The sequence below is a fragment of the Musca autumnalis genome, unplaced genomic scaffold (genome assembly GCF_047663935.1).
Source record: "Musca autumnalis isolate F117 unplaced genomic scaffold, ASM4766393v1 scaffold_4, whole genome shotgun sequence".
NCBI classification, from domain to species: domain Eukaryota; kingdom Metazoa; phylum Arthropoda; class Insecta; order Diptera; family Muscidae; genus Musca; species Musca autumnalis.
The window spans coordinates 175174518-175192095 of NW_027411977.1; the positions used below are offsets into that span (position 1 = coordinate 175174518).

Genomic DNA, 17578 nt, shown 5'->3' on the forward strand with positions numbered 1-17578 from the left:
ACCCTCTATCACCGACGAACTGACAATTGCCGCAAGAAAAATTGCCTAATGTAAATATGGACTTATTTTTATTCGTTAGTAAAAATGAACGGCGACAGCTAATTTGTTGTCGCCGGAAAATGAACATTACGGCGACAAAATTTGACGTCGTCGTGCGACTTTTGCCATACGTAATGGAAAAATTGCAACTGGCAACGCGACACGACTCGCCTCGCTGTACGGAATCGGCCCATTATTCTATACTTTCTTTACCAAAACTTGACAAAGAAGCTGAAAAAAGTTACCCTTACGACGGTGATGCTCAAAATATTTTGTGCATTAGTCTCTCAGAGCGAGTCTTTCCTTTGCTAATCCACGACAGATGAGAATGAAGATAACCTATGTTGTTGTTGCAGTCACGTTAACGTATATGGGTGATCTTGGCTGCCTTACGAACATCGACTTTTCGTATTCTTTGGTAACGAATAACGGTCTAAGTTGGGTTTGGTTAGGCCGCCATCAGACCATCTGCTTTTTCACATGTATGACATCAGCTGGGGCTGGATTCTTGTTCTATAAAAATTTGAAATGAAAAATATTTCCTTTATAATTTTTTTCATTTGACAGTTTTCTCCTTTAAAGCCCCCACTCATTTATCAGTCTATGCCGTCAGTCCGATGAACCCTTTCTCTGTATGTGTGACTGACAAGTGTGTAGCACCAACCATCAGTCAAGTTTAAAAATCTTGAATTTCTCCTCCAAAAATGAATGAATTCTACGTTTTTTGTGTTCCAACACCAACATTATTTTCTGTTTTTCAAAATTATTTATTGACAATTTGAAAATAAACACAATTCACCCAGACTGATGGGGGATCATTTTGAAATCAAAACTATTTCGATTTTCATCAGTCTTGGAAAACTCACACATACATTCTCAAAATTTCAAAAATGTACACATACTACCATAAATGCTGGCAGTCAGACTGACTAATGAGTGCGGGCCTTTATAAAAGTTTTCATTTCATAGAAACAGAATTGAGCCCCTGTTCTGTAGTATTAGTATACCCAAGGTGACAACATACATGTGAAAAAGCAGATGGTCTGATGGCCGCCTTAGGAAATAAATTAATGGCCTGTTTCACTAAGATGATCAGAATTCTATTTTATTCGAACTTTTAAGAAATTTCAGTTTTTTATATAATGTGTGTTCGTTCGTTTACTCAACAATTTGTACAAGTGCAGTAACTTCTTGTAATCGGCTATGGTCTTTTGTTGTGCTGTAGAGTACACGAACAACATCCAGTAACAATTTGTACAAATTTTGAGTAAACGAACATACCTATTATCGTCAAATGCTTTGCCAATGTCTAAAGTATTGTGTTTCATAACTTAACAAATGTGGAGCTATGTATTTAAAAACATTACAATTGTGCATTTTTAACGCAGGTAAAACAAACGTATCATTTTTAGCTTTGTTCCATAACAAAAAAGTTTTTACAATTATTACCGCTTTTACACATTTTGCGTTCCCTTACACAAAAGTTATATTAAATTCGTTTACGACTTTTAACACTTTATTAAGTACTGGAACAGGCCATTTATTTCTGACGCATTTAGTTGGATTTTCGAGGAACAATGCATGTGTGCGCGACTGAAATATTTTGACGAAGTTTAAAAACTACAAGACATCTGTAATGGAATTCTGTAACACACTTTTTGAGTTACCGACAAAAATCGGTAACATTAAAAGGCAAAATTATCAATGAAAAGTATAAATAAAAGTTGACCGCACTGTTGCTATCGTTACGATTTAGCAACAGCTTTATTTTGGTTTTTAATTTACCAAAAATTTTCGTTTCAGCTTAAAGCTGAGTACACATTACCAGTTTTGAATGACAGCTTTGTTGGTGCTTGCTAGTGTGACCGTTCATTTTTGTCATTCATCATGCAACCACAAAATGTTTTGTGGTTGGTGGACCGTTGGACAGTTATCGATAATTGCGAAATACGGACATTCAAAACTGAAGTATAGTACACATTGACAAGCAAAACTGACAGTCATCGAGGTCTATTTCGTGAATATCAAAGCCCAATTGAAAAATTTCTTTTATAATCTCTAAATAGTATCGTAAATATTGTATTTCAAACGTTTTTAGCTAAATAAAAGTTGTTATTTGCCGGAAAATTGTCCTTAAAGTACGTTGACTGTCAGTTTTGACTGTTATGCCAAGTTTACACTTGCGCTCTAAAATCCACTGAATTTCACGAAATCCTGAAATACACCCCGGTGTTTACACTTATTTGTTGTTGGTTTCGAACATATCACAATAATCAAGGTAGATGCATATGCGCAGCTGATCGAACATGAATTTTCACACCAAGTTGTTGTAAATTGAATTAGTCATCAAAAATATACGACAATATAGAACTTTACAAATTTATTTCGAAAATTATCGTAAAATTATCTATATGTCGTATAAATTGTGTATAGTACTTACAAATGAAAAAATACAAAATGATTTTATCGTTGAGACATCATAATAACAAATTTTGATAGATAAAATTTGTGTTCAGAACTTGCAAAATATGAATACTTGCAGCAGTTTTCCCGCTTAGTGCTAAAAATGCGTTCCCGTACTCCGAAATCTAGCAAGATTTGCACTAATTTTTAAACAAAAATAGCGCCGAATAACACCCTATTTTCCTGTTTTCTGTCATACAATTTTGGCATAGTAGACACTAGCAACATGTTCACTATCATCCAAATACGATAGCTGATACGTTTCTGCTGCAGTTTTTGCAATTTCCGTCATTTTTTCGTTCACGTATTTTTTAAGAAATTTGTATGGGGAAGCAATTTTTGACAATTCGCTCTTTTTTTAACATTACCATTAAAAAAGTACGAGAATACAATGAAAAATAGCATTGTAACAAAGTAATTTAATATTTTTTTTTCACATTGTTTACAAATTTTGATACTAATTTTTTTTTTTGCAGCAATTGACCATCTACCTTGTTTATTGTGATACGTGAAAAGTGTTGCAACTTTTGGTACTTTTTTAGGCAAAAACAGGGTTGTATATCATGTGTACTGTGATTTCGATGTTGATTTCGCTGAAATCACGAAATGAGATGAGTTCATTTTTGTATGCGAAATCATGATAAATTTTGCATGATTCCGCGCGTAATCACGAAACGCCTTCGAAATCACGAAAAGACGCCGAATGTAAACCAAACATTAGTGTGTACTCCCCTTGACAATGTGTACTAGAGCTGGCAAAAAATCGATAGCACTATCGATAATATCGATTATTATTTAAAAATTTAATATCGATAGATAGTTTTGCCTATCGATATTATCGGAATAAAAACCCCTAACCTGAAATCCATTGAAATAAATATAAATTTCGCTGCTTTTCTGTCATGTATGTGTAAGAAAGTAAGTCCGTACTCACACGTACAGATTTTTCGGTAAAATAAAATGTATTTTTTTACATTTTTTATAAAATAAAAGCAGTTGTTTATTCTCCTTTACATATCTGTGAACTACATTTGCATAATTTCAAGAAAATCATTGACATTTCCGCCATTTTCATCTCCAAATTAATGGCGATGACAACTTAACGATACTGTCAATATCAATCGATATTTTAAAACATTATATCGAAAATATCTAATGTTGGGAATATCGATGGTTTGCCAGCTCTAATGTGTACCCAGCTTAATAGTCGTCCATAATAATGGAATATGACTAAAGTGGGGTACACACGATCAGTTTTGACTGTCAGTTTTGCTCAAATAATCGGTTGCTTGCCATTTTGTCAGTCATCAGGCAACCACAAAATATTTTGGACGGTTGGACAGTTATCGATAATTCCGAAAAATCGACAGTCAAAACTGATCGTGTGTACCCCGCTTAAAGCTCGACTACGCCCAGCAAAAAATTTTGGAAGTTGTGCAATTGGAGTTATGATTTCTTTCGATTCAGTCCAACAGAGTTATGAAAAATGCACTCCGTTTGATACATTTTATAAGCAGTTGCTGTAGAAATCCTTACAGAAAAAAACCAGTTGGTTGATCCCTACACATTTCTTCAAAAGACAAACAGGAGTGCATGGTACAATAAAGTATAGGTAGGCCAGGTATGAAAATCACTGAAAAATGCCACCCTGCAGCCATGGCTTAAAACGTCAAATGGCATGGTACAATAATAATGGTAGATGTATCTGCATAGCTATCCCGTATTACAAAAACATATGGAACTTCACTTTTTATATGTTAAAAGTGCCATATAGAGTAAAAACCACAGTCTATACAGTCAAAGACATAAAGTAATAAAGACCTGACAAAATGCATGCAACAAAAAAATGTTTACGATACTTTGTATAGAAACATTACCCTTAACAGGTTGCAGTTAATTCAAAATCGCAACCAAGGAGGAACATTTCATGTAATGGTGTCAGAAACGAAATTTATATATTCAAGGATCTATTCAAGAATAATTCCATGTCAATTGGATCGGTAAATTCGGTTAAATACGTAAAAATGTATAAAAGAAAAAATGTTATATCACCATATCGTAACATAACATTATGTTAAACTCAAAAGCCATTCACTGAAGAATGATAGCAAAAGAAATGTCTTATCTTGTTGTATTTATGTCTTTGATACAGTCGGACACTCATCCATGACTATTAAGTTTGCTGTCAAATACATTATTGTGACATAAAATACAAAGAAAATCAAATCACAATAATGAACAATTTATTATGTTTGTTGTCAAAAGTTGTTAACAGAACACTGAATGGCCGACCTTCTGTAGGCCTTGGTAAAAGCATTTCTTTAGCTAGGCTCCAGAATTTTCTTGTTGGAAAAGTGTTCCAAAAATAGCAAAAGTTCTTCCCAAACTTATGACAGTGCAAAAATTTCATTCACTTATTTTCTACTGGACAAGTTTGGCTAATCTGACATCGTGATTGCTGGCATCCGATTTGCAGATAAATGTCAGCAGAATTTTTACAAAAATTGTAATTTTTACAATCCCGTACTTTTGGAACAAATTTAAATTAATATCAATACTTGATAAATCGTTCATTCGTAAGTTTTGCTAAAAAAATAAACAATTTTATTCTACCACGCGAATACACATTTTTTGATATAGTGTTACAGCAGAAGTTTTTGTTGGAACAATTCAGCGATGCATCTACCTTTATGATTGCATAATGTCAAAAACAGTACAAATTGTCAACCCTGCTTTTGACAGATTAGGCCATAAAAAGAAAAAAAAATTGTAATCAGCTGTTAGCTGTGGCATACCTTTACTTTATTCTACCATGCAAGAGTGTATACATTTCGGAGAATTTGTTATAAAATAAAGAAACAAAAACCTAAGTTGCGAACATTTTTGCGTTAATTCACGAGACGGAAATTTTTAATGGAGCGGAGTTGGAGTCCCTGTCGAAATCTGAACTAGTGATGGGAAGGCAACATAAAAACATAAACATACATAAAAAACCTTTTGGATGATGAAGCAAAATTAGATGCGCTTGTATTAAATTGAGAACGGAGGAAGTAATCTCAAATGTGATTGAATTCAATGGAAACTTTTTTTAATTTGTGTTTACTTTTTATTTTTAAAGTATGTTGCGTACCGCCTAATGCGGCGCTACGGCGGGGTTCCAACTACGCTCAGTCGGGGCTTTCCCTTTCAGGGGGTTCTCAACCCTTCCACCGTCAGCCCTAGGGGTCGAACAATCGAAAATGAGACATGAAAACAAACAAAATAAAACAACACTACATACAACCATGACAAGGGAACTTGGTGTTCTTTTGTTCCCACACATTGCCCGCCCTGCCGTGACCCTTTGGTCCAATAAAAGAAATAAATACATATTAAAAGGGCCCTAAACTCCACACACACTTACCTCGCTATTACCTACAGCCTAATCCACTCTCTCACAAAAAGAACACTTAATAATTCATATTATATGACAAACAATCAAATATAAAAACATTTATTCATTATTGTGGACTTAAACCTAACAATTAGCATAAAAGAAAACACAATAAAAAAATCAAACTTTTGAATTTCTAACGGCCTTTTCCCTTTGTGAATCAATTATTCAGGTAATCACCCTATACAACAGGAGTTTTACATTTGCCAAATCTGGCTACCTTTTACTCTAAAACCTTCCTAACCCTGCGTTTACAAATGACAAGACAGTTGACTTCATGTATTGATTGTCAAAATCCCACAACTTGCCTGTGTGACGTAGGCGTCCCGACAACTGCAAAAACAGTTGTAAAATTATGAATGAAAATAATCGATTTCCTTTTGTTTCCCGTTCACAAATTTCGTTTTTGTTCATGTTCTTTTGTTTTCAACACATTTCAATTATTATCTCACACATTTTTACAAAAAATGTAAAAAATTTGTTAACCATACTGTCTGTGAAAAACTGAGGGACACCTGGGAGACAGCCGACAAATGTATGTATGTGTTAGTAAATCAGAGTTGTATTTGAAGACAAACTGTCTGGTGTAAACGCCTAGTAAAAGAGCTCTCTTAGTGGAAAAAATTGACGTTACCATATGTCCATAACCAAATCAAACAAAAAAAATTACATTGATCCCATTGTAAGTTCGGGGTAACCCTACACTCACAAACTTATCCCACGCGTTAAAAATCCTAAAGGCCTCGGCACATACGGCGCGTTGAGTTTTGCGATGCGTTACGCGCTGATATGTCACACGCGTTAGATTTTGCTAACGCACATGAGACGCGCCACCAACACACCACCAAAAAACATATGTTTTCTGAATGCAATAGTATGTGTATGTGTGACGCGCTCACAATTAGAAATTTGTTTGAAAACAAAATCTGGAAAATTATTTATCTTGATGGATATTTTAACAATACGCTATTATGCAAATATTGCCTACGGGTTATATGAGGCTATGAAATGTTTACCAAGACCAAGAAGGTTTTGGGTGAGGCCTCTCTTTGAACGTAGGGATGAGGACGGCTTCTTTGCTCTGGACTTCGAAAGACTATATAATACTGACTTGGAACAATTCCAACTTTTGGTAAGAATGACGCCCGCAGTATTTGATGTCCTCTTCCATATATTGGAATCTGAATTAACCAAAAATTCAAATAGACCCACAATTTCTGGAAAGTGTCGTTTGTTTTTAACGCTAATGTAAGTTAGTAAAATAATTTTAGTGTTTTTAGGATAACTATATGTACTTACTTTTCCAGATATCTGGCAAATGGGGATAGTGTAAGCTATTTATCCGTGACATTCAAGATTGGAGCCTCAACAGTGAGATATATAATAAAAGATACGTGCCAAAAGATTTGGGAAAAACTCTCGACTCAGTACCTAGAAACTCCATTGACAGCAGACTGGTCGAAAATGGCGGAAAGGTTTGAAGAAGTATGGAATTTTCCACATTGTGTAGGGGCGATTGATGGAAAACATGTATATATAAAATCCCCACACAATTCAGGATCAATGTACTACAATTATAAAGGTATTTGCCAAAATCAAAACTTTGAAGAAGAAACTAACTTTTATTTTTTGTTAAGGTACATATTCCATAGTTTTAATGGCGGTTTGCGACGCAGACTACAGGTTTACAGTTGTGGATATAGGGGCATATGGATCACAAAGTGATGGTGGCGTGCTAAGAAACTCTGAGTTTGGAAAATGTCTTCTAAACAACGAGCTTAATCTACCCCCAGATGCTCCAATCGAAGTCGGTGGGGAATATGTGCCCTATTTTCTCGTGGGAGATGCAGCTTTTCCGCTAAGAAACAATCTAATGCGTCCCTATCCAGGAATACTTCTCCCTGCAGACAGAGAAATGTACAATATGAGACTTTCCAGAGCTAGGAGGACTATCGAGAATGCCTTTGGGATATTAACGGCTAGGTGGAGGATATTACTTGGTCCACTATATGTTAGCCCACATGTTGCTGAAAATATTGTGAAAGCAACTATTGTCCTTCACAACTTTCTGAAGGATAATGACGAGAAGTACTGCCCTAAGAACTTTGCGGGCGATAAGGACGGTAGAAAGGGTTTGTGGAGAGACGAGATAAAAAACCAGAAAAATCTAACAAAACTTAAAAAAAAATAATTCTAATAATGCTTCGAAAAGAGCATTTGAAATACGAGATATACTAAAAGGCTACATATCTAGGAATACGTATCCTTAATACGGGATATTCACAAACCTATGATATCTACTTTTTATTTTATTTATTTAATACTAGCGGACCCGGCGAACTTCGTCCCGCTATTAAGGAATAAAATTTCATACAAAAACTCAATGTTCGATTTTTCCAATTTTCCGACTTTTCTAGAGAGATTTTCCAAAATTTTCTTCCGTAAAGACCTTCTCCTCGAAAATACGAATAACTGACAAAAAAATTTACAGAAATCGGCCTAGCCGTTCTCATTTTATGAATTACTATACATTTTTTACACCATTTTTATATATATAGATTATAGTAAAAAAGTAAAAAACATTCTTCAAATATGCCAAGTAATAAGTACAAAATTTCATTCTGTTTGACTTAGGTCCCTCTTGTATACAATATATGTATGTATATAGATTTCTTTTAATCGAAATGAAACAATTTTTATATGAATTCAAAGTATTTATTTCAAATCAAATGAAAAATAATGAAAAATTATTTACTCTAGGGGCCATTATTATATGTCTTCTTTTACTTTTGGATGGATTTTAAAACGCAAAATGCAGTCATAAAAAATATAATTTACACATTAAAGTTAATGCCAAGAATGTCCTCCATGAAATTTAATGATCACATTTATCTTTAAATAACCGGAACTCTATAAATCTGTTCGGAAAATCCAAACGTCAACAAAAGAAGACATATAGTAATGGGGCAAGGAACAATTATAACGAAATACATTTTTTTTAAGTTCAATACATGATATGTATTAAAATAAAAGGTAAAACAAACAGAAAATCGACCAACTCTAGTAAAAAAAAATCATTGCTCAAATTTGTCTGTTTTTAGGAGGGAGATGATGGTGTCCTAAAAACTGACAATTGGAATAATGTATTATTGGTTTACTTAAGTTTTAGAGAAACAGTCATCTAGGCAATATGTACTTACAAGATATAAAAAGTAACTTAAAAAAACATTATATATAGTCAGTCCATTAGTGTATAAAAGGTACAAGTTCAATTCAAATAAAATGTTTTATACTAAGTCTATTAAATATATAAAATGTTTACTCTTTCTGCAACAAGATTTATTATTTCAACTTCTATTAGCCTTCTAGATTTGTCATCCATCGTTTTTAACATGGAATCAATATACTTTTAAAATCCATTATTTGTTAATTCTCCTTCCATGCTCACTTTGACTGCGCTATTAAGGTTTCCCATTACTTCGCAAAATTTCTCGTGGGCTTCATCTGTTTTACGCTTCTTATTTTTTGGAAGTTCAGTAGGAGAGGTTTCTGGAGTTGGCTGCGGCAACACTTCAAATGAAGTTTCATAAGAACTTTCAAAGTCTTCTGTTAAATACTCTTCTACTTGATAGGAATCGAAATTGCTTGTTGTTCTAGAAATACATATAAAAATATTACATTTCAAAAATATAAAAATGTAAATACTTGCATTTAGGTAGTAAAAAATCATTTAATAATGCATATACAAAGGAATTGGGAAGGATATAGTCGACGATGCCAACTACGTTGACATTGAACTGAAGTTAACATATCCATCATTTAATTTATTTCAATTCAGGTTAGGTTCAAATCATGGCAGAATAACCAGGTAGTGGTATTACACCAGCTGATCGAATATGAAAAGTCAAATTCCTTTATAAAAATATTATTTTTGTTGTAATTTCCCCAACAACATTAAGAAAGTTTTGACATAACATATTCGAAATTTCACGATGCCATACCTGGGTAATTGTGCCATGGTTCAAATGCAAACATTCAAAATTGTAACCTTTACCTCTCCTGTGTTCAACCCCTCCAGAATTGAGATCGTAACGTATGCGTACGTACGATTGTACGATCTTGATGTCATTTGTGAAAGGCTGAATTCCTATTTGACTGATCTTACCATCTTTTTCCACGCGAGGAATATGCAAATACCCACCACTAACCACATGGACGACAGAGGTGAGAACAGAGTTGAATGTCACGGTCGATGGTAGCAGAATTCCGACCACAAACTATCCCAAAATTCTAGGGGTCACATCCGACAGCATGTTTCCGTCGTCCGTGCATAACACGACTATCTGTGACAAGCCAACGATACAAGAGACAATCCCTAGATCACAATGGAAAAATATTCAAAGCTGTCACAACTACAACATAGTGCCTTCTCATGTCTGCTCTGGACCATCTAAATGAGGAGACAAAGATTCTTCCTGTATACAACGAAAGCATACCATTGTGATGGTCGGGCGTTATCGTGAAAGCCATCCTAATCACCGCATGGTTGATAAAACACCCCACGTTTGGCTTAATTACGATCTGGATGGTGCAGACGTCTTAGTATTGGATTACTGACACCGTACAAAACATCTGCTCAGCATGCGGAAGATGCCCACGCGTTACTCTCCACCTTTTCAACTGCCTTACCAAACCTACTCAACTATCTCCTGTCGAATTGAGTCACAATTCATCGTTGCTTTCAAAATTTCACATCTGAGGAATGTTGGGAAATGGATTCAAAAACCTCCTACATACACATGTATTCAATTTTGCCCATCAGATAAATTCTCCAATTGTTTTAAAACTGTTTCCAGCAGTTTTTCTCCAATATGATAATCGATTGTGAATATAATAAATTGTAAACGATTTGGTATAATAATCATGTAAATATGTGACCCATTCTTCCATATTGTATTTCATTAATTGGCCTATTGGCTTTGTTATACATGTTAAATTGAACAAATAAATAAATAGTACAGGTACAGGGCAAAAAATTGACGTATCTTTTCCAAATATTGTGTATCAGTTACAATTTGTATAAGATCCGAAATATCACCCACAGGTAACTGCTAAAGCTGCACCTTTTCTAACAATGGTGGCAACTTCAGTGGGTGAAAGCGTTAGATCATCAACAAATTTCATTAAGGCATACATAAACTCTTTGGTTTGACGTGTATCATCGTCTGGTACCACCATGCTGGAAAACGTGAACTTTTTGGGAAAGGGGGCATTTTCCATTTTTTTCTGAATGGAAGAGAAAACGTTCAATTATTGCTTCAAATTCTTAAATGTTTTCTACAACCATGAGCAGAGTTGTTCCTTGTAGAGCATGCCACGGAAAACATGTACCCAACGTTGTAGAATTGGTAACATTCCAACATTTTTAAATATACATCCAAGTCCATATTTACATTAGGCCAATTTCCTTGCGGCAATTGTCATTTTGTCGGCGTGAGAGGGTGTTGAGAGGCAAAGGGTTACAATATGCCACACACCTTTCTCCTTCAAACTGACAATTGCCGCAAGGAATTAAAATAACCATAGCACTTAAATGTGCTAATTGAAAGCATAATGAATTTCATAATTCTCAGCAAAATGTTTGGATCGGTCCATGACGACGAGCTCATTGAAACGGATCGCCTTATTTTATTAGGGCGCACTCAATGTGTGTCGACCTTAATATGACTGACGACATACGCGATGCTATACGCTACGTCAATCATTAAGGATGGCCTAGTGGCAACACTGGAGTTTGGCACCACTGTATGTCAAAATTACATTCACTATCACACATACGTATGTGTAAATGTGAAACACGATCAAGCCATCACAGTGATCATTTATTAAAAATCAGCACAACAGCAAGGAAAAAAATCAAATTTCGACCGTAGTGAAAATAAATATTTTAGCAAAGTGTGCACAAATGTTAAAGCCTGTCACATAACCTCTTAAAAGGGGATATTCTAATAAGAAGATCTACAAATAATAAGAACATTAATAAGTGAATATTACATTGTGACATTTTGCAAACACCTCAAGCCTTACAAATAAATTTGCATTTATTGCAATAAATTTGAATTATTTTCAAGGTAAGGCATTGCAAAATATGCATGTTTGTCCAAAGTGATTTTTTTACTGATTTTGTGTTTTAATGCATAGTGACATCAACAAAACTGGAAAATTCCAAATCTTGCAAAGGGCATTCCTGACCTTACATTGGTAAATTGCGAAGTGAATTTACAACAACAATTAAAAGCATTATTCTGGAATTTTTGACGTCGCTAACCATTTAAGGAAGGGGGAATAGACTTCGATAACAGCAAGATCAATCCTTCCCAGCTATGAAGGTGCCTCCAGACATAACCACACATACAATTTATGCGGTGATGTATAAATAAAAAATACAATGTAGTGAATTGCTGAAAATTTAAGTCATAACCACAACAATTAGAATATTACACCTTGAAATAATTAAGACATCTAAACATATGTGAATTATTCGACATATTTTTTGCAAAATATTTTTGTTCTATATATATTTTTTTGATTATCATGAATAACGGTTCTATTCCGAAATATTTGTATGTATATAATACATACTTCGATTTTTTTTCCCAAATTTATTGAATTTTTTTTTGCATTTCTAAATTTGGCTTTGCTGTACATAACGGTACTTACTGACTTTCAATGTACATACATACATAATTAGAAATACATATATTTTATTTCCTTTTTGTAATCAACATCCCGTTAGGAATTTAAGAATAGTTTAGTGTTTTTGTAAAAGAAGATGAGTGTCAAATATCAGAACACAACCCAGCAAACATTTTTTAGACTTGACCCAAAAATAATATTTTAATGGGTAATCGAGTGCTAGATTATTGAGCTCAATCATCAGGCTATTTTAATAGACTTTTTGGTTAGTGCCATTGCACAAAATGGGGTTTTTGTTATAAACAAAAAAAAAAAAAAAAATATTTTGACATTTAGCCTTTTTCTTAGTTTTTCCCTTTTTCTATTTTTTATGTTTAATTAATTTAATAATTAATGCAAATATGCATTTAATTTTTCATTTTTAAATTTAATTTTTTTCCTAATCTTATTATGAATTATGTTCAATAAAATGTATTTTGTTATGAATATGAAATGCTAAACTGACTTCGCATTTTAAAGGAATGTTGGGTAACCAAGGCTTTTAGGATTTGAAGGTCACATTAAGGGACATTGTTAAATTAAAGGTACATACAATGTCATAGGTGACAGGGTGGGACAAGTGTACCTCGGTATGACATTAGACCTCGTCATACCACAAATGGTCACAGGTAAGATACAACAATGACTCACAATTGACCTTGTGCAATATAATTTAAAATCAACTCTACTTTTAATAAACGTTTGGTTTCCGTGGCATGGAATGTTTATTTTAATATGTTCGCGCGCTGAAGAATAACGGGTTGAGAACTTACCTCCTGGATGAGCTAGCCAGGCAAATTTGTTATCTTACCATGCCCAAACCGACCTCGTATATTTTTCCTACATTTTTGTTTGATTTTTTGCTTTGAATTTATTTAGCGGATAGCCGGCGCGTAACATCATACCTATTTCATTGACAAATTTTGTCAGCGATGTTGACCACAAATCCTCCAAATAGCTAGTGGTCACAACATCACCAGCTTTACATAATATTCGAGCACAAAGAAACCCGCAATGGAACAAATGTACAATTTATAGGCATCCAAATTATCATGCATTCCTGGAGGTGGCTGCAATACTAGCTTTGCTTGATAACTTCGCTGTTATATTAGTGAAAAATCAATTCAATCTTGGGTACTTAAATTTTCCTCATCTATTGTCGCAGTGTCAGCAGCACTTTTCTTCGTCGAGTTCTTGGGATCTTCGATTATGGTATTGATATCACAACTTTTTGGTATGTTCGATTGCTTCTTTCCAGAAGCTCTCTAAAATCAGCTTCCGATGAATCACTTATATTGTCCATAATCACCGTTATAGCATGACGCAAATTTGTAATTTTGCAATTTAGGTAAATGTGGCATTTCCAAAGTTTTCAGTGCACGCAGATATTGATAATACTGCTTTTTGGAAGCCTGCTGGAAAACAATTATTTTGCATTCTAAGGGAGCAGACATTATTGGAGAGCATCTATGGCCGAGGCCAGATTTGACTCAACTTGTCTTGCCTTAACAAATCCATTGCCTTGTTGTATGATCTGTTGTAATGATTTTTCCACGTTTGCTCCTCCACGGCCAGCATATAGACTTCTGTTCTCACCTGCAACTGCTCTTCCATGGAATCGATGAAACCCTGATATGAAAGATTTCAAATTCTTTCGATTTCTTTAACGTAACATTTGACATATTTTCCTATTACAAAAAATTTGTAAACATCTGCGTAATTTCGGAACGAACAGTTCAAATTAATTATTCCCAAGAAAAAATTATTGGAACTAAATTTGGCTCATTCGTTCATCTAGTTCCTTCAATCTCGGAACCAAGGCCTGTACAAGGGCGCACCCACATTTAGTCGAATCTTTAACTTAATTCTTGAGTTTCCGACAAAAATCGGTAACATTTAAACCCAAGATGCACAAAATTCCAAAAAGCTGTAATATAAACAGTGTGTGTTTTCGTTTAATCAAAATTTGTATAAATTGTTACTGGATGTTGTTCGTTTACTCTACAGTACAATACAAAAGACCTTAGTTGTTTACAAGAAGCTACTGGACATGTACAAATTATTGATTAAACGACACACCTATTGTCTGCCAAGTCATCGTGTGAAACCAATCGGTTCATCTTTTCAAGGTCACTCACTCACTATGCCAAGTGATCCAAAATAAATGGCCAAGAATCTGCGTAATTCTAGGACAGTGGAATGTAATTCAAGTGACGGCAAAAAGTTGGACAGAAAACAATATTACTTTGTTCTATATATCTTCTATAAAAGCACTCATTATTTGAGAAAGGTTCGGAACAAATTGAATACTCTACCAGCTGACGGAAAAAATCTGAAATTTTTTTAAATTGTAAGTTTTTTCTTAGTAGCAGGCCTACGGCCGGGGATTTAAGGCTTTCTCCTATGGACAGGAGCCAATTTAGGGCACGAAAACTAACACTAACAAGGGAATTTTCGGAACTTCAGGGGCCCATATCTCGGGAAGTATGGACAAACATACTTTACATTTTTGTAATCAGGACGTAAAGATCTACCTGTGGTAAAAATTTCAGATTTTTCCGCCAGCTGGTAGAGTATTCTATTTATGCCAAAGGTTCTTTAGTAGCACCCTTTTAGAAAGTGGGCCTAGGGCGAATATTTCGCGCTGTCACGTATATCGGCAAAACAAACTTACATATATTACAATTTCTATTGAGGAGTAGGATTATTATTAATAAAATTAACTTACGGTCTCGGCTGCAGATGATCGCGTAGGAAGGACATCGAGGCGGAAAACTTCCAATCCATATATTCGGGAGCTTCACTCCCCGAAGCCAGCTTCAACTCTTCCTTCACAAACCGGTCCCTCAGACTCTTCCACCTTGTCTGGCACTGTTTTACTGTGAAAATAAACAAAAATAATAGAAAAAATTTTAATAAATTTTGGTTTGTCCTTACCTGGTTTACCGATAGCATTTGCCACAGCGTCCCATGCCTTTTCCTTCGAGAATTTATTTCTATATGCCTTTGAGGATTTGTCGTATATGCACGTGTGTAGCTGGACGGCATTTATCAGAGCTTCTTCCATTTTCAATTAAATTATTTGTTATTTTTCCTTAAATACAAGCGAAACGCAGAAAATGAAATGAGAAATAACTACAACAATTTCCAATTTACGCCATTTTGATTTTTAACATATGATCACAAAATGTAAACAAACAAATGTCAAAAGTGAACGCGCGTCGTAACGCATGGAGTTAAAAAAATTTTAACTTTCGTGCGTTTCAAATTGCGTTGATCAGTGCAACCATATGGATTTTCATATTGTTTAAAATGCCGTGCGTTAACGCGTGACATGAAATAACGCTGACGGACCGTATGTGCCGAGGCCTTAACAAAATTCTTTAACGTACTTATATTCTAAACTATCAACTACGGACATTCACATTCATTATATTAATTTTCAATTAGTTGCATTCTAGTTATATTTTAGTCATTAAGTTTCAGTTTTCCTTTTTTGTTAAAAGTAGTATTAATATTTAATCTATTTCTTCTTTTCAGCGGACTGTCTGGATAATTATTTTGGCACTCAGACTCTTGGCAAATCAATTTTTAATTTTTCTTGAAACTCGGTATGTACTATAACAGACTTTTACCTGGTTTTTTCTGGTACTTAATTTTACTTTTTACTTTTCTTGCAGGCGTTGCTGTTTCCGTTCACAAATAATCAGCACCCTTTACATCACCAGGATTTTAGGCCACATCATAATCTGGCAGCTGAATAAGCAATTTTGCACTCTTCTTTTCTCATCAATAATCATTTCCAAATGGAGGTTTTAACGGAAACTCTGCCAATTTGCATCAAGAATCCAAGACATTCACTATAAACCGTCAGGGGGTTCCCATATAAAAATTACCGCTCTCGGCATAAAAATTCCAACTTATTTGAAGGATGTTTAAAGAACTCCACATAAAAATATTGCTGACCTCCTCCAGGCATGTACTTGGAGGGGCCAGAGTTTTGTGTTTGCCTGCTGTTGGATTTGGCGATATCTTTAACAAGACAAAATAACACACATTCAAATATTGGCCTTGCAATGGCAAACAAATAAAAAAGTATCTTACTTGTATTTATTCGCATCAAAGCTTAAATTAAACAGGCACTGCTCCAACACAATAAAAATAACACCAATCAAGATCTATTTAACAGGTCACGTAAGTAGCACAACAACAACTCTATTTTGGCCGGAAATTCTTCAATATGTCAAAATGTTTGTCTACGTTTCCATACAATTTATTCACAATTACAAAATATTTGACAGATTGAAACCAATCAGCTGGCCGTTTTACGCCACCTTATAATTTCATCATGACACCAATATTTTGGTATACAATAAAAAAAACTGCTATTTTATTTTTCTGGGAGTTTTTTTTTTCTTTTTGACACCTTTTGTTGGAAAGACTACTGCTTTTCCTGCACCTTGACGACAAATAAGGAAGCCATTTTTCCTCTTCAAGCCATTTTAATGGCCAAAACCGAAGCCAATTTTCCCTCTTTTCCAACCTTTCCGCAAATTTCCCGACATTTATCGCATTTTCCTTTTTTGAGCGCCTCTATAGAACCCTTTAAGTCCCATCGAGTCGTACCTACAGATTCCTATAAGCCCCCAGTGTTGTATTTTCGAATTAAATATGGTTTGGCAACACCCCTATCTAGCATGCCAACCGGCCACTCATCATTTCCGCTTTCCTTCTTAATCGTGTTTGTAGCTGAAATCGGGACATACAATTTTGCTGAATTTCGTTTCTTTAAAGAAATGAAAATTGACACGCAACAAGTAAGACCCAGCTCAATCACAGATTTGTTGTTTTCAAATTTTAAAAACAACGAGTTTTTAAAGTGGGGTAGTTAAAATTGATTTACTTTAG

The 17578-nt window shown here is 34.5% G+C and overlaps 1 protein-coding gene and 1 pseudogene across 1 annotated transcript; both read right to left on the bottom strand.

The window, feature by feature from the left end:
• Positions 1–9264: 9264 nt before the first annotated feature.
• On the bottom strand, positions 9265–15737 carry LOC141403168 (uncharacterized). Its single transcript, XM_073985341.1, has 3 exons — positions 15608–15737; positions 15399–15549; positions 9265–9588 (listed from the first exon to the last, which is right to left on the bottom strand). Exons 1-3 carry the CDS (start codon positions 15735–15737, stop codon positions 9345–9347), a joined length of 525 nt encoding a protein of 174 aa, XP_073841442.1. The 3' UTR covers positions 9265–9344.
• LOC141401628 (exocyst complex component 6-like) lies at positions 11030–14284 on the bottom strand (annotated as a pseudogene).
• Positions 15738–17578: the final 1841 nt, after the last annotated feature.